At 37.1% G+C, this 25,690-nt stretch overlaps 4 protein-coding genes across 5 annotated transcripts in view; all 4 read left to right on the top strand.

The window, feature by feature from the left end:
* The first annotated feature begins 3,462 nt into the window (after window positions 1-3,462).
* LOC111434590 (transcription factor GTE7-like) lies at window positions 3,463-6,662 on the top strand. Of its 2 annotated transcripts, XM_023072042.1 has the most exons (5): window positions 3,463-4,963; window positions 5,061-5,280; window positions 5,363-5,491; window positions 6,019-6,101; window positions 6,154-6,246. In XM_023072042.1, exons 1-3 carry the CDS (start codon window positions 3,752-3,754, stop codon window positions 5,425-5,427), a joined length of 1,497 nt encoding a protein of 498 aa, XP_022927810.1. In that variant the 5' UTR covers window positions 3,463-3,751; the 3' UTR covers window positions 5,428-5,491; window positions 6,019-6,101; window positions 6,154-6,246. The 2 variants fall into 2 exon arrangements, with proteins under 2 accessions (XP_022927810.1, XP_022927809.1); XM_023072041.1 differs by having other exon boundaries at window positions 5,363-5,492; window positions 6,029-6,662.
* Window positions 6,663-7,112: 450 nt separating this feature from the next.
* Window positions 7,113-9,345, top strand: LOC111434589 (L-type lectin-domain containing receptor kinase IX.1-like). The gene has a single exon (XM_023072040.1). The coding sequence runs from the start codon at window positions 7,184-7,186 to the stop codon at window positions 9,224-9,226; it is 2,043 nt and encodes a 680-aa protein (XP_022927808.1). The 5' UTR covers window positions 7,113-7,183; the 3' UTR covers window positions 9,227-9,345.
* An 884-nt stretch (window positions 9,346-10,229) lies between these two features.
* On the top strand, window positions 10,230-17,422 carry LOC111434633 (methylmalonate-semialdehyde dehydrogenase [acylating], mitochondrial). The gene is made up of 19 exons (XM_023072098.1): window positions 10,230-10,364; window positions 10,456-10,550; window positions 11,574-11,645; window positions 11,747-11,908; window positions 11,998-12,076; window positions 12,203-12,357; window positions 12,597-12,660; window positions 13,295-13,374; window positions 13,611-13,676; window positions 14,304-14,354; window positions 14,457-14,608; window positions 15,006-15,096; window positions 15,228-15,308; window positions 15,967-16,044; window positions 16,154-16,189; window positions 16,276-16,319; window positions 16,413-16,491; window positions 16,933-17,023; window positions 17,211-17,422. The coding sequence occupies exons 1-19, from the start codon at window positions 10,340-10,342 to the stop codon at window positions 17,321-17,323; spliced, it is 1,614 nt and encodes a 537-aa protein (XP_022927866.1). The 5' UTR covers window positions 10,230-10,339; the 3' UTR covers window positions 17,324-17,422.
* An 830-nt stretch (window positions 17,423-18,252) lies between these two features.
* LOC111434639 (dynamin-related protein 3A-like) overlaps window positions 18,253-25,690 on the top strand; it is a 12,170-nt gene continuing 4,732 nt past the window's right edge. Inside the window, exons 1-13 of the mRNA XM_023072104.1 lie at window positions 18,253-18,860; window positions 20,874-21,156; window positions 21,234-21,262; window positions 21,338-21,439; window positions 21,727-21,795; window positions 21,878-21,937; window positions 22,192-22,305; window positions 22,672-22,720; window positions 22,846-22,955; window positions 23,400-23,492; window positions 23,929-24,021; window positions 24,104-24,241; window positions 24,943-25,056. Coding sequence (XP_022927872.1) covers window positions 18,501-18,860; window positions 20,874-21,156; window positions 21,234-21,262; window positions 21,338-21,439; window positions 21,727-21,795; window positions 21,878-21,937; window positions 22,192-22,305; window positions 22,672-22,720; window positions 22,846-22,955; window positions 23,400-23,492; window positions 23,929-24,021; window positions 24,104-24,241; window positions 24,943-25,056 — 1,614 coding nt within the window. The 5' untranslated portion in view covers window positions 18,253-18,500. The remainder of the gene's footprint in view (window positions 18,861-20,873; window positions 21,157-21,233; window positions 21,263-21,337; window positions 21,440-21,726; window positions 21,796-21,877; window positions 21,938-22,191; window positions 22,306-22,671; window positions 22,721-22,845; window positions 22,956-23,399; window positions 23,493-23,928; window positions 24,022-24,103; window positions 24,242-24,942; window positions 25,057-25,690) is intronic.

The raw sequence follows: 25,690 nt of genomic DNA, 5'->3' as shown, positions 1-25,690 counted from the left end.
TTTTTTTTTTTTTTTTTTTTTTTTTCTTTCTTTCTTTTTTCTTTTTTCTTTTTCGTTATAGTATGAATACTAAAATTTTAATTTCATGCTCTTTTAATTAGTTTGTATAATATCTTTAATATAATTATTTTCACTTTCATTTTCAATTTTTGTCGGGGTCTATTTCTATCGATGTGGGACCTGCATCCACCCCGGCTTATCATCCTCGCTGACACACAATTTGGTGTCCACCCTTGTGAAGTGGGAATTTCACAATCCACTTCTTTTGGGGTCCAAGGGTCCGAGGCCCAGTGTCGTTTTCCTCAACAATCGATGTGGGACTCCCCAATCCACCCCCTTCAGGGCCCAGTGTCACAATCGCACTTTTAATGGCAGCAGACTTGCGACTATGCGACACTCACTTTCCAACGACAAGTGAGCTAAGTCAATTCATTCTTGCGTCGCCTACGGCCAAGCGACGTATGCTCGAGCCTCTGACCTCGATTTTAAGAGAATGTTTTAGAAAACGAGGGCAGAGAGAGATTTTCGAAAGAGACGTTATATCAGCAAGCAAGAGAGAAATAACAACGGCTCACAATATATAACCTTGGGTAGGGAGAAGTTGACAACAAGTCGTATCCCTCTATAGTACATTCTAAGACATTTCATGTCCGACAGGCCTAGACATGATATTTCTGAAATGTCATACTTCCTAGAAATAAAAAAGTAAAACACTAGAATATGAAAAGACATAAAGAGTTGGGCTTGTCATGGGCATGCGGCCATGGGCAACACGCCTTGGACGAGCATGACCGTGACACCCAGCATCCTCGTTGGCACACCACTTGGTGTCCGTTTCTCTCTGAGGTTCAGCTTACTCACTGTCACATCATTCAGTGTCTAACTCTAATATCAAATGTAATGGCCCAGCCTCGTAGCCAGCATATATCTAGCCAAGCATAAGAACGAGCTAAATTTAATTTTCTTCCCAACAATTCTAATTAATTAAAAAATAAAATATTTAATATTTCTTGTCCCTTCTCCTATTGACAAGTGTCCTAAAATGTTCCTTCACAACCTCACTTTCCTTTGAATTAAAGGCCAAGTTTATGTCACTTTCTTATCTTTGTTCTTCCACATCTTGAATTGGATAAAATAAAATAAAATAAAATATTAAATTTATGGGTTTAATTTTTTACTTTGGTGACACATTATATCTCTTCATTAAATTATAACAAAAAGTTGTATAGTATATAGTTTAAATCACATCATGAATCATCATTATATTTTCTTCTCCATCTTATATCCACTAATCAATTAATATCGTACGAGAACCTAATCCAACTCATAATATAATGTTTTTTTTTAATACGTTAATCATTACGATATTTCGATGTCAAAGATTTGATTCAAATTCAGTTCAAAGTCAGAATTTGTATAACCATTCAAGTTCACGGCTATCAGATATTTGTTGGCTTATTGGCCCTTAATCTCATGTCAATAAATTTTAATTAATTAATTAATTGACTGATGTTTTGATGATAACAAACCTATCTTCAATTATTAACAATTTTCAGTATTTTGAACTGTCCACAGTATAAGATTAGAAATAACGATTTCAACGACTTTTCAATCTCTCAAATCAGAGCTAAAACAAAGAAATTACAATCGATACAACATACCGAATGTGATGATTGGCAGCTAAATCAAAATGATGGACAAATCAAAATATGACCTTTATAATTTTGGAAGAGTAATAAATGACGGAATTTTTCTTATTATTATATTTATAAATAAAATTATTTTTACATAATATAAATTTGAATTTAACCGTTACACACATCAATTTTTATTATTATTATATTATTATATTATTATATTTATAATAAATTTTAAAATTTTAATTTAAAAATCCTCGTATGTTTAATGTAATGGCCCAGGTCCACAGCCAGCAGATATTGTCTGCTTTGGGCTTTCCCTTTTAGACTTACCCTCAAGGCTTTAAAACGCGTCTACTAGGGGAAGGTTTCCACACCCTTATAAATGGTGATTTGTTCTCCTCCCCAACCAATGTGGGACATCACATTCAAAGTCTCCATTGTTTGTTGCTTTCCCTAAACTTCCAATTTTATTTTTATTATCTTATTCGGAGAGATTTTTTTATTATAGGGTGAGAAAATAGTTGTGAATGCTTATAAATCTACCATTTGAGAGAGCTATGATGTGTTACTACCAAATTCAAATACTTGTACCGGTTTGATCCTGCGTCGTGGAAATGATTGAGTTTGCTCTTGAACTCGGTAAGAAAGCGGTGTAGCGGTTTGACTCTGATCCGTGGAAAAAGTCGAGAAAATTCTTTATTCAAATTCCCAAAAGGCGCTTGGGCTGTGGGGTAGGTCTGAATTTGACCGAACCACTATAAAATTATAAAACTAAGGTGCCAATATTTTCTAACTCTTTCATATTTAATTTCAAAATTATTATTATGATTTATTGCATGTTTTAGTTGATTAGTTTTGACTAATTATTTTGTTTAGTAATTATCATCTTCTACTTGTTTCATAATTAGAAAAATTAATCACGTTTAAATATTTTTATAGTTAAAACTCTATTCACTGCTCTAGAGTTGCCATATCTATCTAACAATATTGTTTTATTTGAACTTTTCCTTTTGAATTTCTCCTCAAGATCTCATCACCGATGTAACCTATTAGTAGAATTGGGTGTGATGTAAGTTTGTTTAATCACGAAGGGATAGCTTTAATGGTGCAATTCCTTCTAAATTCTCGAACAAATGCATCAATTCCATCCCTTAGCGCATCAATATTGGTTTTTTTTTCTAAAAATTTCAAAACACTTCATTAACACGTTTAAGTTAATGATAATGAATTTTTAAATAATTAAAAAATAAATAAATTAATAATTTGAGTTAGGTTGATCTAATTTTTTCAAATCATCGTAAATAAATTCTTATTTTTCATTATAAACAACATCTGAGTCAAAATTCAAAATTGGAAAAAATAAAATAAAAATTGTTTATTATTAAACTTAATTTAAATGAGTGGAATATATATGGTATAAAAAAACATATCTTTTAAATATTCGAAATTTAAAAGAGTTTTTTCGAATAAGATCTAAATTAAATATTTTAAATAAATTCGAAAGTCTAAATATAAATGAAATTAAAAAAAAAATTAATTCGGCGAAATCATAAAAGAGAATTAAATTAAATATTTTCCCGGTCTTTTCCGTTCCCATCATCCAACGCTCCAAATTCACCACGCGGTAAACAACTCCGGACATCCACCGTCCATTCCAGCTCATTTGGTCAGCACACCGGGCAGCAAGCCACAGCGTATTCACCGCAAGATTAGTTGGTCGATCTTCATCGACGGCCATCACACTGCCCAAATATTACGGGCAGAACTCGAGTCCTTTAAATACCCCCCCTGCCTCTCATTATTCTTCATCTCTTACAGTAGTTAGGGTGAAGTGGTTTATCCTTAAACCCTAATTTCCCTTTAGGGAATTTATTTTTTTCCTTTCGATTTTTGAATAATTGTTTGGGGTAGAATTTGGCGCCGAGGAGAGAAGAATCAAGTGCCAGTGGAGTTTCGTTTTCCCGCCTTATGTTCTTGTTGATCCTTCGTTCTTGTTTCTTCGGTACAAATTTCCTCACCGGAGCTTTGTTTTAGTGAATCGAAACAACTAAATCAGTTAGCCGACGATCAAACGCAACGGCGGCGGCAGTGTAAGAGGAGGAGGAGTGTTTATGGCGAGAGTTCCGTTCTCGAACCTTAAATCTAAACCTAATACGAAAAAGAGGAAAACTAATGGTGAAATTAACAACCTCCAACAGATGGATGGAGGATTGGGCAACGTAACAACTCAATCACACTCGGATGATGAGTCTTACGTCGATCGTCACCATGGATCTTCGAATTCCGAGTACAATCAATATGTGAGTTTAAATATATCTTCGTGTTCAGGGAGGGATTTGGTTGTTCTTAAGAAACGTTTACTCGCGGAGCTTGAACAAGTTAGGAGATTCAAGAATCGCCTTGAATCTGTCGGCATTGGTTTCGGAACTAATTGTTTCAAGAAATCGTCCAAGACTAAGGAGATTAACAAGCGGCCGAAGCCGCTGCCTAGATTCGGTAGAGATTTGCAGGTTTCCAATTTATTTGAAGTTAAGAATCTGATGAAGGCTTGCTCTCAAATCTTGAACAAGTTGATGAAGCAGAAGTACGGTTCGATCTTCAACAAGCCTGTGGATGTGGTTGGGCTGCGTCTCCATGATTATTATGATATTGTTAAGCGTCCTATGGATTTAGGGACTGTGAAATCTAAACTAGCTAAGAATTTATATAACTCACCGTTGGATTTTGCTGAAGATATTAGGCTAACCTTTAACAATGCCATGTTGTACAATCCAAAAGGTCATGATGTCCATGTCCTGGCTGAGCAGTGGTTGGTGAAATTTGAGGAATTGTTTCGCACTGTTAGTGAGAAGATGGGCGACCTGGAGCAGCCAGACCTGTATGAGGAGGAATTGCAAGCCAGTTCTTGGAATCATGTAGAAGAGGCAAAGGTGAAAGCGCCATTGAGCTCATCGAAACCGCCTTCAATACAGTCGCCTGTGAAAACCCCATCACCAGTGCGGGCTCCTCAAGTGAAGCCTGTAAGGCAGCCAAAGCCAAAGGATCCGAACAAAAGAGAGATGAGTTTGGAGGAGAAACACAAATTGGGAGTTGGGTTGCAGGGCTTGCCTCCTGAGAAAATGGACCAAGTGATACAGATTGTGAAGAAGAGGAGTGGAAATTTGACACAGGATGGGGACGAGATTGAGCTTGACATCGAGGCAGTCGATACCGAGACCCTTTGGGAACTAGACCGGCTGGTGACAGATTGGAAGAAAATGATGAAGCAGCAATCCCTCATCAGTGACAATGCAAACGCTGATTCCATTAAAGCGAATAGTGAGGTAAATAGCTGAAGGGCATGTTTATTTTCTTTGATTTTTCCATATTTTGCTGGTTTGTCTGATGGGGTTATTGTACTTTTTCCATTTTGGGTTATAGATATCATCTGCAAATGAATTGAATGAGGCTAAAATAGAGGCAAAGCAGCTTAGAAAAGGGGATATGGGTGAGGAAGATGTGGACATTGGGGATGAGGAGATGATGCCAGTGGGTGGTTTCCCTCCTGTTGAAATTGAAAATGATGCAGCTGCTCATGCTAGTAGTAGTAGGTCTGATAGCTCAAGTAGTTCAGACAGTGATGATTCTTCCTCCTCAAGTGGTATGACAATTTTTGTGAGGATTGTGAGTCTGAATCATGGAAAAGCTTCTTGTGGCTAAATCATTTTCAATCTCTCTTGCAGGTTCTGATTCAGAAGGTAGTTCCTCCGATAGCGAATCCGACCGTGACGGTGACGGTCAATCATAGGATATATTACTAACAGCTTTCGGAACTAGCTGTCCACTGAAGCACATCAGTAACTAGATACTGAGGTATGAAGATAGATTATAAATCAGCTTCTTCATCATGTCTGAAAAAAAAATGGGGGATGAACTTTCATGGTCTTTATGTTTATTTTAATTGCTGCTGGAAAAAGATAATTGCTGCTGATTTCCCGTTTTTTCTTTGAATTGAAATTTGTTTGTGTACAAAAGAGGAACAAGAACACTAGAACTTGAGTACAAATGAGTTGAAAAGGAGAGTAATAGATGTATTATTATATGGAAAATGTCTCTACATACATGGTAGTGGCTCTATAATCCAAGTTCTCAAGAAGTCTTGAGTTTTCCATTGTTCCCATAGAGTCTCTGATGTTTGAAGGATCCTCTCATGTTTGAGTTGTAAATGGAATTCATTTGAATGATTCTCCAAATTCCTGTTGAGTTTTCATGTTATTCTATTTTACATGTTGAAAAATGTGACATAAATTTTATGTAGCTTGTTTGATAATGTATTGAACCAAGTTCTCGGATTTGTAATGGAAAGATTTCTGTCGATGAAAACTCAACCTTATGCATCGTTTACGCAGAAAATACCATCAAGACAAAATACCATCAAGACAGATGAAGAGAAAGGTCGGTCGAAAGTGTTTGCCATGACAATTTGAGTTGAAAGCAACAAAAACCAAAGACCAATCCAAGTTATTTGCAAGGTGGGGAAGACTATAGGATCCTATTGCTCCCATGGAATGAGGATTAGTCTCGTGGTCTACATGAGTAAACATGAAATGTTACTATCCCAACCAAGGAGACATCAAGCATAAGGAGGTGGTATGACCTCCCTCTGATAGAGAAGACGTGCATAGTCAACAAATCGAGAAGTAGTTTTCAACCGTTCTTAACAGATTGTAAGAGACTTCTCAATATAGTTGGAAATGTGTCGAGAAACCTGAAGTCAGCATCATCTTACATCGAGATGTCAACCAGTTGAGTGAGTGAGGATGTCACAGTTATGCTTGTCCAAGGTATGTTGTATCTAACTTGCATGTTAGATGTCCCAATTATACCTGTCCAAGGCGTGTTGCATGTGGCTAGATGTCCTAGTTATGTTGGCTGCTTGTCATATGTCCCAGTTATTCCTAACTTTTAACTCTTCACCAAATTTGTAGAGTTGTAATCCAACTTTCCAAAAAAATTAGTTTATCCTATTTCATTATTTACACAAAGAAATAAATGCATAGAAAGTTGACTAAAAATTTATTTCTTAAGTTTTTGTGAGTTTAGTCAAAATTCTAACTTTATTCAACTTTAGCTCGGTTGGTAGTTTGTATGAAATCTTCACTAGAACAATATATTAAAAGAGAAATTCAAGAAATATTAAAAAAATTTAGGATCTTTTTAAAGTGGACTAAATCAAAGTTTTGAGGTTAATTTAATAAATTTTATATTTAAGACTTGGGATCCAAAAACGCGCCAAGTTCTTACGAGGATGGGCGACGAAACGGGAGGAAGCCATGACGGAAGAAGAGTAAAAGGTGTTCCAATGTCGACGATTCAATGTTGTTGACTAGGTCGCTTCTGGTGTTCTCAGTAGGTTATGCTATGGATCAATCTGGTAGGTGGCTGACGAGAAGATCAATAAATCTTCAAATTAAAGAACCCTGTCTGGTATATTTCTTTGATTCTTCAGATTAGCCCTAGTTCATGAACTCTTTTTCCGTTTTTTCAATCGTTCGGAGTTCGAAATGTGTTCTGAAACCACAAATTTCACTGCTAATTCGTGTTTTTTGTTGTTAATTTTCGCCTTCTTCCATTGTTGCAGCTCCTTCGATTTCTCCTTCTCTTCTTTCCCCGATTCCACCAATATCGCTTTCGTCAACAGTGCCGCAAGAGGCACAGTCCTCGATCATCCTTCCATCCGGCTCACCGATAACCAGATCGGTGGCAGGATCAACAACGACACTGGAAGAGCTTACTTCTCGCTGCCGATTCAACTATGGGATCCAGTCACTAACATATCCGCTGATTTCACCACTTATTTCGAGTTTGTGATCTTGTTTTCCAATGGCAGGTCGAATGCCTCCGCCGGTGGAATCGCTTTCTTCCTAGCGGCGGAGAATTCAACATCGCCTCCTTTGAATTCCGGCGGCGGATGGTTAGGATTGTTCAATCAATCGAACAACGGTGATCCGTCGAATCAGATTGTCGCCGTTGAGTTCGATATTTTTAAAGATCCGTGGGATCCTAGCGATAATCATGTTGGTGTTGATGTGAATTCCATTGTGTCCGTGGCTAATCGTACTTGGAGTAATACGATGGTTTCAGGAGACATTTTGGGTGCAAGAATCACTTACAATGGAACATTGAGGAGATTGGATGTTACCCTGAAAGATCCTCAGGTTCCAAACGAGTCGATTACATTGAATCTTACTGATATTCCAATTGATTTGAAGGAAAATCTTCCGGCTAGAGTGATCGTTGGCTTCTCTGCGTCAACAGGTGAGTCGATCCCAATTCAAGCAATTAGAAGCTGGAATTTCACTTCGAGTTTGGATTTGATTGTTGAAACTGAAACTGTTGGGGGGAAATCCAAGTTGTGGCTCGTGGGGCTGGTGTGTGGGTTGGTGGGTTTGATATCTGTGTCTGGTTTGGTATTTGCTGTTTGGTGGCGAAGAACAAGAAGGAAACAGAAAGAAAGAACAGAGGGAGATAGTGATGATGAATTTGATGAAGATGAAGAAACTGGCATGGTGGAGAATGTTGTTGATGATGAAGAGTTCATAAAGGGTACTGGGCCAAAGAGATTTTCATATAAGGAACTGGTTAAAGCAACCAACAATTTCTCTGAACAGGGAAAGCTTGGACAAGGGGGCTTTGGTGGTGTTTACAAAGGCTTTATCACAGAACTTAACATGGAAATAGCAGCAAAGAAGATATCAAGCAATTCCAAACAGGGCAAAAAGGAATACATCTCTGAGGTGAACATCATAAGCCGTTTGCGACATCGAAATCTCGTGCAACTCGTCGGATACAGCCACGAACGCGGCCATTTCTTACTAGTCTACGAGTACATGCCGAACGGGAGCTTGGATTCCCATTTGTTTGGGAAGAAACCACGTCTCTCATGGCCTGTAAGATTCAAAATAGCTCATGGCATAGCCTCTGCCTTGCTCTACCTCCATGAGGATTGGGAGCAATGCGTAGTCCACAGAGATATCAAGTCAAGCAACATCATGTTGGACTCGAACTTCAACGCTAAAGTCGGCGACTTCGGTCTAGCTAGACTAGTCGACCACGGTCTTCGCTCGCCCACAACCGTCGTGGCAGGCACAATGGGCTACCTAGCTCCAGAGTCCCTCCTAACAAGCAAGGCGAGCAAGGAATCAGATGTGTACAGTTTCGGAGTCGTGGCATTGGAAATAGCCTGTGGGAGGAAAGCAGTGGAGCACCATGAAGAAGATGAAGAAAAGATTAGCTTGGTGAATTGGGTATGGGGGCTGTATGGACAAGGAAGGCTGCTAGAGGCAGCTGATAAGGCATTGAATGGAGAGTTCAACCAAGAGGAAATGGTATGTTTGATGACTGTGGGGCTGTGGTGCGCACACCCAAATCATAGTCTAAGGGCTTCCATAAGGCAAGCTATTAAGGTTCTGGACTTTGAGGCCCCTTTGCCTAAGCTCCCAACACAAATGCCTGTGCCTATGTTCTATGCTCCCACAGCTGCCAATGAGAACCCTTTTTCCTATACTTACTCTACAACCAACACAAACTCCCAATTATCTTTGTAAATTCTTGGATGAACTCCTTTTGGTTTTGTCAAATCTTATGAAGCTTTTTCTTTCATTGATTCGTTTTTTCATATTGTTTTAGGATTGAAATTTGTGTGTAGAACGCGGAAGTCTTTCCCCCATTTTGTAAAGGAATACATCTCCATTGGGATGAGGCCTTTTGGGAAGCCCAAAGTAAAGTCACGAGAGTTTATGCTCAAAGTGGACAATATCATACCATTGTGGAGATCTGTGATTCTTAACATGATATCAGAGTCATGTCCTAAACTTAGCCATGATAATAGAATTCTCAAATATTGAATAAAGAATTGTGAGGCTTGAAGGTGTAGTCAAAAGTGACTAAAGTGTTGAACAAAGAGTGTACTTTGTACGAGGGCTCTAGAGAAAGGAGTTGAGCCTCGATTAAGGAGAGGCTGTTCGAGAGCTCCATAAGCCTCAGGGGAGGCTTATAGTGTAATTTGTTCGAGGGGAGGATTGTTGAGGATTGTTGAGAATTGTTGGGAGTGAGTCCCACTTGAATAATTTAGAGAATGATCCTTAACATTGACTTTAGTCCAAAAAAATCTATTTAACCAATCTAAAATTTTTCTAGTTGGACCTACTCGATGTAAATTATTTGAGATTGGGATAACCCATCTCAACTAATTGGGCTAGAGTCGAGCTTGAACCGAAAAGCAAAAAGACAAAACTACCCCCATATGGTCCATGTGATAAGCACTCCTAATGTTATCCTTACGTAAATGCTGAGTCATGTCCTCACAAGCACTCACCAAAGTTTGTATTAATAATAATAATAATTTTTATTATTGTTATTATAATTATTTCGTAAATCGAATCCAAATCCATCCAAGACCTCCATGCTGCAACGCACGCAACTTCTTATTTATCCCATAAAATGCCAAAACGAAATCTCCACCGTTTGATCCTCTCTCCAAATCTTTATCGACCAGATCATCGTCCATCTAACGGTCTAAAACCAAAGAGACCACCGCTCATCTCGCACAGGATAATAACCCAGTTAACTAGAACATTGTCCAGCTTTTGTTTGTAAACAGTCGAATCTCTTGTTGGCGCTTGTGGGAAAGTGTGATCATCTTCAATCGGGGAGAAAAAATGTTGCAGTTTTCGATTCGGCGAGGTAAAGTTCTTGGATTGGGATGAAATTTCTTTCTGAATTTTGGTTTGTTAATGGATGTTGCGTCTTGATTGTGTTTGGGATCATGTTGCAGTGAGGAAATTGAATGTTCTGAGGCCTCAGATCTTTGCTCTTAGCAATTCTCGATTCTCCACCTCTCCTGAACCGTCTTCCAAGCCTAATCCTCCGGTAAGTCAGCGTTTGTTTTCTTTGAGACTTCGTCCTTTTACCCGAAAATCTTTCTGGTATGCGCCTACCATGCTGGAATTTGCAAAGCTAGAGGTCCTTCTAGAATTCTTGCAAAATGTTCACTAACGGATTGATTCCAACCAAGAGTGGGTTAGAAGTCAGAACTTGGAATCTATGATTGTCACTCTTAGATACCAATTCATTATCTTCTTGATTTGATATGCTAATGCTATAAAGATTTTTGGGTTCAAAAGTCTTTGTTTCAACTTGTACACTAGCTAGCTTGTGTAGATGCAATGTATAGGCCTCTTGAATCTTCTTAACCTTGCTTCTTGTAATCGGTCCTTCGTGTACATGCAAAGGGTCAGCAGTTGAATTCATATCACTTTCATATGAAATTTGAATGCTCGAGAAACTAGCGATTTTGGATGCTGAGCATGTTGCATTGGTTTCTTCTTTTTCTTTTTTTGTTATAGCTTGGTGATTATCTGCGCTTGTGGTTTAAATGAGGAGCTCTGTTTGGGAGGAAGTCTCTCGATAGGACGGGAAAAGTCCGAGCTATGCTTTTCCTTTTTTGTGTTTGTAGTTGTTTCTTTGGAGAGACTGACCTTTGCTGCTTTGACTTCTGATATTGAGAGGGAATTATCTGAAGTAGTCTTCTGTAGCTGTTTATGTTCAGCAATTATATTGCAGCTAATGAAAAAGAAGATGATCTATGCGTTCTCTTAGTTTAATTATCAATGTAGTTGGCCTTTTGTTTCGTAACCGAAATATCGTGTTTATTATCGGGGCAAAAACTTGTTTCAGCTTACTTTAATACGGAGGGTTGACATATACTTCATTTACGCAAATCTTTCTTGATTTATATATGTAATTGTCCATTGATAGAATTCCAGTTTAAATCCTTTTTTTCAACTTATAACTGCTTCAGGATTGTGACATTTTGTTAATAACATTTATCTATCCCGTATCTTTCATTCCTCATTTAAATTCTTCTCTTGTATCCTTTTTGTCTTGTGCCAGAGAGTTCCTAATCTTATAGGAGGGAATTTTGTTGATTCCCGATCCTCAGCGTTTATAGATGTCATAAATCCAGTGAGTTACCAGCTCATTTATACGTTCTCTTGTCTATTTCAGGTTTGAGAATGATAAATATTTTGAGATATGGCTAAGAAAAATGTGTGTTTTGTTTATAGGCGACCCAAGAAGTTGTTTCTCAAGTTCCATTAACCACAAATGAAGAATTTAAAGCTGCAGTATCTGCAGCAAAGCAGGCTTTTCCTGCATGGCGTAATACCCCAGTCACAACTCGCCAAAGAGTTATGCTCAAGCTTCAAGAACTTATCAGGCGAGATATTGTAAGTTTGTAGGTATCTTTGTTTTTCCAGAAAAGGAATATTCTAAATTCACTTAAAAAAATTTGCAATTTTCGTTTTCTTGATTTCAGGACAAACTTGCTCTAAATATTACCACAGAACAAGGAAAAACATTAAAGGATGCGCATGGAGATGTATTCCGGGGGCTAGGTTATAATCCTTCACCTCTTAGCTGCTCCCTGTCTACTCTTGTGATTATGAGATGGGAAAGTTCATTTTTTTATATGACTTATGCTGAATGTTTAATATCAAACTGAAATGGCTTATCTTATGTAGAGGTCGTGGAACATGCATGTGGAATGGCATCTCTGCAAATGGGGGAGTATGTCTCTAATGTTTCACATGGAATTGATACGTACAGCATCAGAGAGCCTCTAGGCGTTTGTGCTGGGATTTGTCCATTCAATTTTCCAGCCATGATTCCCCTATGGGTTAGCCTGTTATTCTTCATAGTTCATTGTTATTCCAATGCTTATAATGTCAGCTGTCGTTATATACTTAATTTTTTATGTGAAAAACTTGCTGCTATGAAATATGTTTATCCCCCAAAAATAACTTTATAGCTATTTTCTTCATTCCGCACTGATATTATAACTTTAATAAGCTTTGCCTTTTCTCATGATAATAGATTGACACATAAGTATTTGTACCATGGGATGATTCTCTGCAGATGTTTCCAATTGCTGTTACATGTGGGAATACCTTTGTTTTGAAGCCTTCAGAAAAAGATCCAGGTGATCTTTGTTTTTGAATTATTTCCCAAATAACTTTAATACGAACTGGGTCCTTTTTTTTTTTAATACTTTTTATTGTTTATTTATTTAATGAATACTAGCTTGGCTTTGACCTAGTAGGGATCTCTATGGGGTTTTATTTTTGGCTTGGGGACAACCTTTATAAGGGTTGTTTTTTGTTGAATTTCAACGAAATGAGTGAGAAGACTTTCATCTCCCCCCCCTCTCGACCACCACACACACACACACACACACACACACATTAATAGAGCTTAATTAGTCATGAAGCAGAATGTATTTTCATTGACGAAGACCTTGAATGGATGCTTGAGTGCTCGTGTAGATGTTAGCGGATCTTTTTTCTGTAGAAGAAAACTTTTTTAAATAAGAAGAAATTACAAGAGAAAATTTAGATGTTGATGAAAGTGGTTTTACACTTGGATACTTGCTCGCTCATAAATTCTGAGTTATTAGTTTGACCCAATGACTGAATAGCTGCCTTAAGCTTACATTTTTGCAAAGTTATTGAGTATATCATGGTGGAGGTCATCTCCATTTCCACGTTTTTTCTATATTTGAACAGCTGTAAATTGTTCCTGTCATTTCAGTGATCAGAACTTTCTTGCTTTTTCAGGGGCTTCTATAATCCTTGCAGAGTTAGCAATGGAGGCTGGATTGCCTAATGGTGTCCTAAATGTGGTTCATGGTACTAATGTGAGTTCTTTATCAATCTTCTTTTTGGATTTTTGGATGGCAAAGATAATATTGACCCCGTTGATTGATCTATCTATAATCCTAGATGTACAATCAAGGACAAATGTTGGTCTATATGATTAGATGCTGAAACCATGCCCATTAGATTGAACTCCTATCTTAAATTTGATGGCTGTCACTTGATTAGATTGCAGCATGAACAAAATGTTATTTTAATTTTTGTGATTTTTATGCAGGATGTTGTTAATGCCATTTGTGATGACGAAGATATAAAAGCAATATCATTTGTTGGTTCGAACATTGTAAGCTATCTTACCTGAAAGAACTTATACTGGAGTTTGGAATTTCGATACATTCTACATTCATTTCTGCAAATGGTTTTCTGTGAAACATACTAAGATTTTAGGTTAAATTACAAATTTGGTCCCATTGATGTGGTTTTGAAAGTTACAATTTCATCCTTGTGGATTGATAAAACCTAAAAAATAGTCTTACCTTTAAAACTATAGGGACTAAATTATAAAGTTCTCAAAACTAAAGGATCAAATTTATAATTTAACCTAGATTCTATTATAGGAAAGGGCCTTTTCCACTTTCTGCTTAAAGAACCCAGGATTATTAGTTTGGATGTTTCTTCAAGGGGCAATTGAGTTTTAAAAGTTTTTTACTTGGTGTAGTACTGTAGTGTACACTTTTTACTTCTCTTTGTAACGACTTCTTTTCAATTAATGCCAATTGGAGCAGTTTCATGATCCTTTTTGGCATGGGATTTTTCCTTATCTTATGCAATTTTCACTTAAGAAACGTTTGTTTCTTTTAAAAATTATCACAACCTGTTTTGTTTATCAAGTTAGTACAACCTAATATATTGACATTGATTCATTGATTGGATTTTAATTTGAAATTCTTTTTCTTTTTTTATGTGAAAGGCGGGCATGCATATATTTTCAAGGGGATCAGCTAAAGGAAAACGTGTTCAGGCAAGTAAACTAATCACAAATTTTAGAATACTTTTAGAAATATGTACTTGTTTTTAATGAAACTCTGCTAATTATCCGAGTGACTGTTTATGGCTGTTTCAGTCCAATATGGGGGCAAAAAATCATGCAATTGTCTTGCCTGATGCCAACATAGATGCTACTTTGAATGCTTTGGTTGCTGCTGGTTTTGGTGCTGCTGGACAAAGGTGCATGGCACTCAGTACAGTTGTCTTTGTTGGAGACTCCAAATTGTGGTACTATTCCTATTTTTGGCTTTTTCAGATTCTTCAGCGTACATCACCTCTGTTTTGTATTGATGTTATGTTCATGCTTTTATTGGTAAAGTTGAGTAGTTTTTCATTTTGAATCTTACTGTTTTGAATTCGTCTAATGCAATTTGTGAATTGGGAGTTGGCAACTTCTATGCAGTTGTGAGCTCTAGCTTAGACTTTTAGTGGTTAGGAACAGTTTGAGAAAACCATTGATCTTTGTACGTCTTGAAGTTAACAGATACCATGATGATTGTTTTGTTTTTGTACTTCGGGACATGCAAAATTTGAATTGTTTGTACTGCATCTGTTCTAGAAAATATTTGTGTAGATTGCAGCCATAATACTTTATTTATCACAAAAGAACATAAACTTGTTCTAGGGAGGATAAACTTGTAGAACGTGCCAAAGCTCTGAAGGTAAGTTCTGGAACAGAACCTGATGCAGATCTTGGTCCAGTAATTAGCAAGCAGGTACTTCATCATTTATTTCCTACAATTTAAACTTGAAAAAACTATTGTATCTGTTTTTCATATTTCATTATTACGTGGGAAGTCCCTCAATGGTAGCAGTGTTATACTAAAAACAATTCCTTGTTTCACAGGCAAAGGAGAGGATTCACAGATTAGTTCAATCTGGCATCGATAGTGGAGCCAGGCTACTGCTAGATGGGAGAGATATAGTGGTATTGTGTTACTGTTCTTGTCCCAGAACCATCCTTTTTTCTGTCGGCATTTAATAGATCTAGCGGACATGGGATGCATAAATTATCTATGGTCCATATTGCATCATGAATACAAAAGTAGTCGAGTGAATACAGAGATGGTAATTTCAAATTTGGAGATCCTAAAATGATAAACCTCTAATCTATTATTTATCAATAAGAGTACAACCAAGGGAAGAATTATTGTGCTTCCTGCCTCTCTCAACTCACCCTCTCAAGAACAAACTCAATATCTACCTCAAAGCCTTCACACACTCCATATATACCTAGACATTTCCACCATTACCTTACTTAACTACCCAGTTACTTGGCCCGCCTTTTAAGTACTTATCATCATCATGTGATTGCCTCACACACTTTCTTGTACACATGCATTATCGGGGTCTGTCATAAGAGCCCAAAAGATCCTTTTATATGCCTAATAAATAGAACAAATATATTTTCCAGCATGCACAATACCTTTAGTGACTTCTTCACAAAAGTACACTTTTCTCTCAACAGTTTGATTTTGTTGATAAGGAAATTTAATGGCTATGTGTACGTAATTAAACACAGCGATAACAGACAAAGTTATAACAGTATCTGCATCTCCGCTGATAGTTTTTCATGATTGTAACAGGTTCCTGGATATGAGCAAGGAAATTTTATTGGCCCTACTGTCTTAACAGACGTGACGCCTGACATGGAGTGCTACAAGGTTTCCTTTTTTTTTTTTTTTTTTTTTTAAATCTTATTATGAGTGAAATTGCTATAATAATTCTGAACGTCGAACTAAACTTGGGAAATTACTATCTTGCCCTTTCCAGGAAGAAATATTTGGCCCAGTTCTGCTTTGCATGCAGGTTTGCTTGTCATATCTTTATCTTTCTGATTATTCTATCCGTTAGTAAAAGATATTGTTATATTGCATTCTTTCTTGTCCCATCAGGCTGAAAGTTTTGAGGAGGCCATTAGCATCGTTAACAGAAATAGGTACCGGATTGTTTGTCATTTCCTTTATTCTCATAGCAGCTGCTTCTTTCTCTATTGCTTACATTCTTGGGAAAAATCATATGCTTCGAATAGGTATGGCAATGGAGCTTCTATATTCACCGAATCTGGCATAGCAGCGAGGAAGTTTCAAACTCAAATTGAAGCTGGACAGGTAACACTGAAAAGAACATACTTCATTTTATATATATATATATACATGAACACGTATATACATATGTATATATATTTGGGGCTTACATTATGATCCCAGCCAACCCCTCAGGTGATCTTGGAAGAGGCTTTTGCCTTCCCTCAAAGAAATATTTGAATTCTTAGTCAAATTCTTAAAAATAAACACTGTTTTTATTATCCATGTTTTAAATTTTTAAAAATTTAGTTTAGATTTTGAAAGCAGATGAGAAAATAAAGAAACTCAAGGTGGAGGCAATGTTTATGTTAACACTATTCCTTCGTGTTTATCATGTAAACTATGATATGATCTCGTAAACTTCCATTTTAAGGAATCGAAACCATGCTTATTGCAAGTGCTTGGTTATCTCTGTTTTATTTGTACAATGGAGTATATCTCAAAATCACTTCCGATTTGAATTAGGTCGGAATCAACGTTCCAATCCCCGTTCCCTTACCCTTCTTCTCGTTCACTGGCTCGAAGGCATCTTTCGCCGGGGATCTCAACTTTTATGGTAAGCTTTTAGTTTAAACTTATCCCAGTTCATGAACTTTCTTTCGCCTTGATTGTTCTTTTGGTCCTTATATCTTGAAATATTTTAAGTCGTTTGCTTCCGTGCTCAATACGAGAGTCGATTCATACGACGCAATTTATTCAAGATTTTTGGGTTTGGAACTAAGAGTTTTGTGTTGTGGAAACAGGGAAGGCAGGGGTTAACTTCTTCACTCAGATCAAAACAGTTACACAACAATGGAAAGAATCAGGTGGGGGAAGTGCCGTCAACCTTGCAATGCCAACCTCTTTGAAGTCATAGGTTTTCCTCTGCTTCTTGTAATGTAATTACTCTTCATCAACTTTCTTCAGCTTTTTTTTAGTGCAAATAAATAATAAACTCTCTTCCCCTTTTCTTCTTCCTTTTTCTTCTTCCTTTTTCTCTTTTGGCAGTCTTTTCTCTTGTTCTTTGTTTGATTTGGATGGTTCAACATCGCAGGTTGTTTTAATAAGTTTAAAATGAATTAGTCAAATAAATAACCGTCAGCCTCATAATTTTAAAATGTCTGCTAGGGAGAGGTTTCTACCCACTATTTTTTTTTCTTTCTAACAGTGGTCGGAGCATTTTACCAATAAGTTTAAATTAAATAATTAAAAAAATCACAAATTCATTAAATTAACACTCATTTTAGTTTTTGTTGAGAGTAATAAAAAGATATTAAGAAAAAACAAAATATAATTTAATTAAGTAAAAATTTACATTAACTCGTTAAACTAATAATTTTACAATTTAAATTATCAACGGGTGAGAATTTATGGATTAATTCATGGTGAAAGTTTCACTTGACATGAAGTCAAAACAGATGAGCTATGTTGAGTGAGAATCAAGATGACGATGAATCGAGATTACATCTAGAGAGAAAAAGTAGAGTTGAATTGAGATTACATCTAGAGAGGAAAAGTAGAGTTGAATGACTGTAGAGGCAAATCGATTGTGTTACAGAACATGCATAGATAATAAGCGTGTCACTAGTGTTATAGAACTAGGTCGAACAAGTGTCAAACAAGTTTACAGAACTAGGTCGAACAAGACTTAAACAAGTGTCGTCGAACAAGTGTCAAACAAGTGTTACAGAACTAAAGTGCTTAGATTATGTAAAACAAGTGTTGTCGAACAATGCTCAGATTATGTAAAGTAAAAATATTATTCAGTTGGGAAGAAAAATCTTCCTAGTGAAATAGATTAAAAAATTAATTATTATTAGAGGTGGAATTGCTATTGACCGAAATTCGCCAACGCAGAGGGTGGCGTGATTGTATGTCCACCACCGCCGTCCACCACCGCGGTTGATTCTCTCCGCCGTTCTCCCGCGGAGACACACAAGACTCTTCTTCCTCTGAACTTTTCGACCAATTTCAATCTCCTCAGACCGTATCTCTCATCAATTCAACGATTCCAAGAAACCCCGACTCCATCCTTGCCCAATCCACAGTCATCCATGGCGAACGAACAAGTGCCTCCCTCTCCCTCGTCTTCCTCCTCCTCTGCTGCTGCTCCCTTGGGCAACGCCGTCATCCCTATAGTGAACAAGCTCCAGGACATTTTTGCTCAGTTGGGCAGCGAATCCACCATTGAGCTCCCTCAGGTTGCTGTCGTCGGTAGTCAGAGCAGTGGCAAGTCGAGCGTACTGGAAGCCCTCGTCGGTCGTGACTTTCTGCCTAGGGGTTCCGATATCTGTACGCGGCGGCCATTGGTGCTTCAGCTCTTGCAGACCAAGACTGGTGAGGAGTATGGGGAGTTCTTGCACCTACCTGGGAAGAAATTTTACGACTTCTCTGAAATTCGGAGGGAAATTCGTGTAAGGCTCGTGTTTCTGACTCTTCGTCTTCTTTCATTGTTTGAACTCTTTGCGCATTTAAAACTTAAACATGGTGGCTTCTGAAATATCATTTCCTGTTTTAATCGAGTATAATCAACCCGAATTGAGATAACTTTCAAAGCTGAAAGCTGTATAAGTGCTCCCGAACTATTTGATATGTCAGGTAGATTGTTTCATTAGATTTGAGATTCGGGTACTTCTGAGGTTGAAACCAAAACATCTAAAAAGCGAATAGGAAGAGGACGTTGGGAAGTATACCGTTCCTGCAAACGAACTTTAGGAGACTGTTTTCAACATTTTCCAGATTAATTTTTCCTTCCCCAATTCAACCTACTGGCTTGTGATGATCTTCTGCTTCTGAGGATCCAACAGCGCAAGGGAAATCTTTTGCAAAAATTAAGTGTAGTGTTCATTTTTGGCAAGTTTGGATGAAATGGAACAAAAGTTCTTTCACTTCGAAGAAGAATGTCTAGTTGCCATATGGGATTTAATTTCTTTTACCACCTCTACATGGTATTTGAAGTTTTTTTTTTATATTTTTCTTTTTTTTGCACATATTTTTCTAAGTCTACATGGAAATTTCCCCTTGGGACTTACAAATGAATGAGTACCTTCTTTAAATGTGAACGAGTTGAAGGATCTAGAGACCAATCATGGCGTTTCTTTACCCTAGTGTCATACAACCCCTCTGAATGTCGAATAAAATGGAGTAAAGCTCAAGGCTTTTTGTGAGATCTCACATTGGTTGGGGAGGAGAACGAAACACCTTTTATAAGGGTGTGAAAACCTCTCCCTAACATACGCGTTTTGAAAACCTCGAGGGGAATCTCGAAAGGGAAAGCCCAAAGAGGACAATATCTGATAGCGGTGGGCTTGAGCCATTACAAATGGTATCAGAGTCAGACACCGAGCGATGTGCCAGCGAGGAGGCTGAGCCTTGAAGGGAGGTGGACATGAGGCGAAGTACCAGCAAGGACGCTGGGCCCTGAAGGGGGTTGGATTGTGAGATCCCACATTGGTTAGGGAAGAGAACGAAACACCCTTTATAAGGGCGTGGAAACCTCTACCTTGCAGATGCGTAACCTTGAGGGGAAGCCCGAAAGGGAAAGCCTAAAGAGGACAATATACTAGCGGTGGGCTTGGGCCGTTACACTTTGCCAGATAACCAACTGGCATGCAAGGATGGTATTGTTTACACTTTTGATGGGATGCGGGCAGATGATCACTTAGATTTTGTTTAATGAATAAGCAAACAGTACTATGCCGAAGAGCTTTGTTTCGGCATTGTAGAAAGTTTAAGGTCCCTGAAAATTTAATATTCTGGTCTAGTCGGCTTTTATGGAAGGCTTAAATTCAACTAAAAGACTCCAAAGAATATGGCCCTACCTGGTTATTAATTCATATTGTTGCAGACTTTCAGTTATATTATATGTTATTTTTCATTGTTTTTAGTAGGAAAGCTTGAAATTCAATACTTCAAGGCTTCAGTAGTGCCTGAGTTTTCAATTTGGCAGCAAAAAAGGGGGGAAAAAAAAAGAGGAAAAAGAAGTTATGTGTTGCTTTGTGGCAGTGGGTTGAAATAGAAATCTGCAATATTATGGGTCAACGTTGTTAAAGTCATTTGATGACACCCTTGAATATTAAGGAACCATTGAATTTTTGATGGAAAGCAAGTCTCCTGGGAAAAAACGATCCGAGATGATTAAATTTTATGCAGCTTTCTGTTCTGTTTTTCTAAAGAGCCAAGGAAATTATTCTTCCCCGGTTATCAACTTGATGGTAATTACTGCTTCATTTTTTTTAAAAGGAAAGAACGAAAAATAAAAAAGGGCGCATTCTTAATAATCTTTTCTTCTGTAGATTTCATACATGTCAATACAATATTTCTCCTTCTAGCCATCTGCTGAAGTGAGTCACGTCGTCTTGCATTTAGAGTATGTGGAAGCATAATAATAGTCTCCAACTTTCAATGTGCTCTTTTTTATGCTGTAGGCTGAGACTGATCGGGAGGCTGGAGGAAATAAAGGCGTCTCAGACAAGCAAATTCGTTTGAAGATCTTTTCACCTAATGTTCTCGATATAACTCTGGTTGATCTTCCTGGTATAACAAAAGTCCCAGTTGGGGATCAACCTTCTGATATTGAAGCTCGCATTAGGACAATGATTATGTCCTACATTAAAGTTCCAAGCTGTTTGATTCTTGCCGTCACACCAGCAAATTCTGATTTAGCTAACTCAGATGCTCTTCAGATTGCTGGAAATGCTGATCCTGATGGTAAGTTATTTCACAGCATTTAATCTACAAGTTAGCACTTTATTCCCGTCTAACTGATGCATTTCATGTGTTTACAGGTATTAGAACGATTGGGATAATCACAAAGGTTATAAGTTTACTAAGTAAATGTTATTTTGCTGATGAAATCAGTTTCTGATTGTTCTCTTCTTTGTTATCACAGCTAGACATAATGGATAGAGGCACTGATGCACGTAACCTTTTGTATGGAAAAGTGATTCCCTTGCGACTTGGCTACTTTGGCGTTGTGAATCGAAGTCAGGAGGTATTTACAAACTTGACGAGGAATCAAACTCTTGCAAACTCTTGTAATTGATGTTTATTCTTTTAAATCTTTTTATTTTTATTTTTCCCAAGTTACAAGTTAGTACTCAGCTTTGTCTAGGGATTTGTTTTTCATTTTTTATCATGTATCTTTATAACAAGTCTTAGATAACCAAGAGGGAACAATGATGATCACTAATGCTATTTCTCAATATGCTCATTTATGACGTACCTCTATTTCTGGTGCAATGGTTCTGATTAGTTCTGTTGATTTCATTTCTAAACCAGGATATTTTACTGAACCGGAGTATCAAAGATGCACTTATAGCTGAGGAGAAATTTTTTCGCAGCCATCCAGTATGATCATGCTATACCCTTGTTATACAATGAGGAAGGATTCTTGAACATATTTTTATTTATGGATTTAGCTGTTACTTAGGTATATGATGGTCTGGCTGATCGTTGTGGTGTTCCTCAATTGGCCAAGAAGCTGAACCAGGTATTAAAATTGGGCATTTGGATGTGGGATTATATTTTCGTCTAGATGTGAGCTACTACCTTTTATCTCGGGGTCTCTCTCTCCCTCCAACACTCTCCTTTAATTTGAATGATTTTCAAATTTACTCTGTCTGATTGTGATTTTTTGTCAATCATTTAATTCAAGCTCTTAAAGTTCGGATCCAATTCTATGAATTTATTGTTGATTTGAATTTTTAACCACTTTTATCTCTCTCTTTTTTTTTTTTGTTGCAGATTTTAGTGCAACATATCAAGGCAATTCTACCTGGGTTAAAGTCACGCATAAGCTCTGCACTAGTTTCAGCTGCCAAAGAGCATGCCAGTTATGGAGATATAACGGAGTCAAAGGTGTATTTGATTGCTAAAGATTACTTTTATGGTTCAGAGGTTTTACATAGTTAGAAAGTATCCCTCGTTGTTTGAGGTTCTTTTATTTATTTTCCACAATGAATTATTGATGGTCTCACATTGCATTTTTAGTCTTATAAAGTATTCTGTGGTGTCATTGAGTTAATCGTTGCATGCTTGAGCAAATCTACTTTGTCTGTTGCCTTTTTCTTTGTTGTCAACTTTCTCTATCTGGATCCAGAAAACTAAAGAGTCTCCTCAGCTTCTGTTCTATTTTTACGATCGCAACTTCAATTTAGTTAAAAATTCACTCGGCTTGATGTTGGGTAATGGTTTCACCCTATGATGTTATTGTTGCTTGATTAGGCTGGTCAAGGTGCTCTACTTCTGAATATTTTATCCAAATATTGTGAAGGTTAGTGTGATTTCACTTTCTTTTTTTTTCCTTTCCATGTGCAACATGCAAGCTGAGCTTGTCATTTTACGATTCTAGCCACGTTCGGCTTAAGAACTGAATTATTTGTTTGTTGTTGGAAACAGCATTTGCATCAATGGTCGACGGGAAGAATGGAGAAATGTCAACATCTGAGCTCTCAGGTGGTGCTCGTATTCACTATATTTTCCAGTCAATATTCGTGAAGAGTTTAGAGGTACATCCGGCTTCATTTTCTTGGTAGTGAATTTCCATGGTTTGGGTCCTCATTAGTGTTTTCTTCATGGAATAATTAAAACAAAATCTTCAGACTCGTACTTATCTTTCATTTGATTGGATGAGCTGCTTGCTTCTGCGGTCATTTTTGTGAAACATGTGACAACACTTTCCATCTTTCTTTACTTCCTAAACGTAAGAATTAAAACAACTGAGTGAAAAAACTAGAAACATTTGTTCATTTGGCTGATCTTCTGCTAGGCTGTCTGATCTTGTATTGGATGGACTATTGATCTGGGCAGATTTTTAAATGCTTACATTTTTACCATCTCAGTAACTTGTATCCTGATTTATGTGTAGTTCTTTGCTATTTCTTCATGCAATTAATGCCGTCAGAGTAATGGGGGAGTGTTAACTCTCACTGATACTGAAATATTACTCGCAGGAAGTGGATCCATGTGAGAACTTAACTGATGATGACATCCGAACTGCTATCCAGAATGCAACTGGCCCTAAATCTGCTTTATTTGTACCTGAAGTAGGTTATGCCCTTTTGTCTTCCCAATCTATATTGCTCATTATAGTCGTTGTACTTTCTGTTTTTATGAGATAAATTCAGAACTCGTCATTTTATGCATGTTTTCAAGTTTTGACATTAGGTTCACCCACTAGTTCCTTACCATTGAATATATGAGGAATACAAAAGAGGGGATAACAGCCCCTCAAGAGTCAAATGAGCTATCAAAAAGGAGTGCTAATTCAACTTTGATACAATGAATTGCAATTATAAAAGAATTTTGAGACAATGCACCTTGAGGTTAAAACCTCATTATGTCGCAGTATACTTATTTCTAGTATGTGAAGGTATTGTGAAATCTTAGTGGTTACACCGTGCTTGATAGAATTTAGCCATAACATATTATGGACTAGGTTCGCCTTATTTTGATGCTGATCTGATCTTTCAATGTGTGTAGGTTCCTTTTGAAGTTCTTATTCGCAAGCAAATAGCTCGCTTACTAGATCCAAGCCTTCAGTGTGCAAGGTTGATATATGAGGAACTAGTTAAGGTGGTTGTTTTTTTGGCTGCGTTTTGTGCATAATTTTATTATTACTTGCTTATAGTTTTCTAATATTGGGTGTTCTCTTCAGATTAGCCATCATTGCGTGGTAAATGAACTACAGAGATTTCCTGTTTTAAGAAAGCGCATGGATGAAGTTATGGGCAATTTTTTGCGAGAAGGTCTTGAACCCTCGGAGACTATGATTGGGCATATCATCGATGTGGAGGTATGTCATCTATGCTTGATTTTGTGGTGATTCATCCACAAACACACAAAATCATCTTGATGTTATGTTGGTTAACCACACAAGTCAATAGCTGAAATATTTTTCTTATTTTTGGAAAATATGGATTGGTATAATTATCGGTCTATTTGAACTATGGATTTTGTGACACGTAATTTGTTAGATAAAACTTTACCGATTGCTATAGCTTTATGAAATACACGCCAGAGGTCAGAAATATTATTTGTTTCGGAGTTTATGCTGGTCTTCATTGTAGTGGTAATTTGATTCCCATACGCAAGGGAGTCGGTCAAGTAGTTTCATGAATACCTGGGTCACTTCAGGATTCTGTTTACTGCATAAGGGCAAACTCCTTCTTGGTTCTCTATCCATAAATTAATATCCAAGAAAGTACTGTGTAATCTTCTCCAATCATTTTATATTGATAATATTTTACTATTTTTATGTGATGGAGCAGACGACTTAATCATCAAAGTTATTATGTCCCTGAATTGGATGGCATTTTCTCAATGGACATTGATTTTAAATTTCTTGAACGGAAGTCGTAGTATGAAATTAATTTTTGTTTTCTTTGGCCTTTCCATGCCAATAACTTGTGTTAATGATTTTTTATTTACCAGCTTTTGCCTTTTGTCCTTATTAAATGTTTGACCATGAATGTCATATTGTACTCGTATTTGCAGATGGACTACATAAACACTTCACACCCGAATTTTCTTGGTGGGAGCAAGGCTGTTGAGATTGCATTGCAACAAGTCAAATCTTCTAGGGTTTCCCTGCCTATCTCTAGACAGAAGGTAAAGGCGACAACTGGTTATCGTTTTTTTTACTTTATCTTTTTAAATAAAGAAATGTATATATATTTTTAGTACAATAGATGTGGTGAATAGATATTTGAACGTCTGACCCCAAAGAAAGGAGGAGATATCAATTATTGTCGAGCTATAATAAGTCAATCCTATTAGTGATGTTAAAGATATCCTTCTAGAATTTTTGTTTAGGTGGCAACTGACCGACGTGATTCTTTCAATATCCTTTTATATAACTATTATGTTTAGCAACACTTGATCACCAAAATTTAAGATTTGTATAATGTTTTAATCAAAACTGAGGCTTATGCTTCACCTCTTCAAGATGGCTGCTTTGGAAGGAGCAAAATTACATGATTTTTGATATCGAAGAAGAGACTTCTTTCACCCAGGAGCCAATGATTCTTTTTGTGATAGTGTGTGTAGCATACACTCTCCTGGTGGTGTGTTACCCATAAGAAATTTTTGTATCCATGGTCTTCTAGTGAATACTAAAGATTGAAAGACTCTTATTTTGTAGTTCTTTGGGCTGGGGTTTCCTTTACCCACTTTGTGGTTGGCTTTCTCTTTTGAATATAGCATCTTGTTCCTTGGAACCAAAAAAAAAAAAAAAAAAAAAAAA

This window comes from Cucurbita moschata, unplaced genomic scaffold (genome assembly GCF_002738365.1).
Source record: "Cucurbita moschata cultivar Rifu unplaced genomic scaffold, Cmos_1.0 Cmo_Scf00045, whole genome shotgun sequence".
Classification (NCBI taxonomy): domain Eukaryota; kingdom Viridiplantae; phylum Streptophyta; class Magnoliopsida; order Cucurbitales; family Cucurbitaceae; genus Cucurbita; species Cucurbita moschata.
The sequence above is the reverse complement of the archived record's forward strand: the minus strand, read 5'-3'. Positions and strand labels throughout refer to the sequence as shown.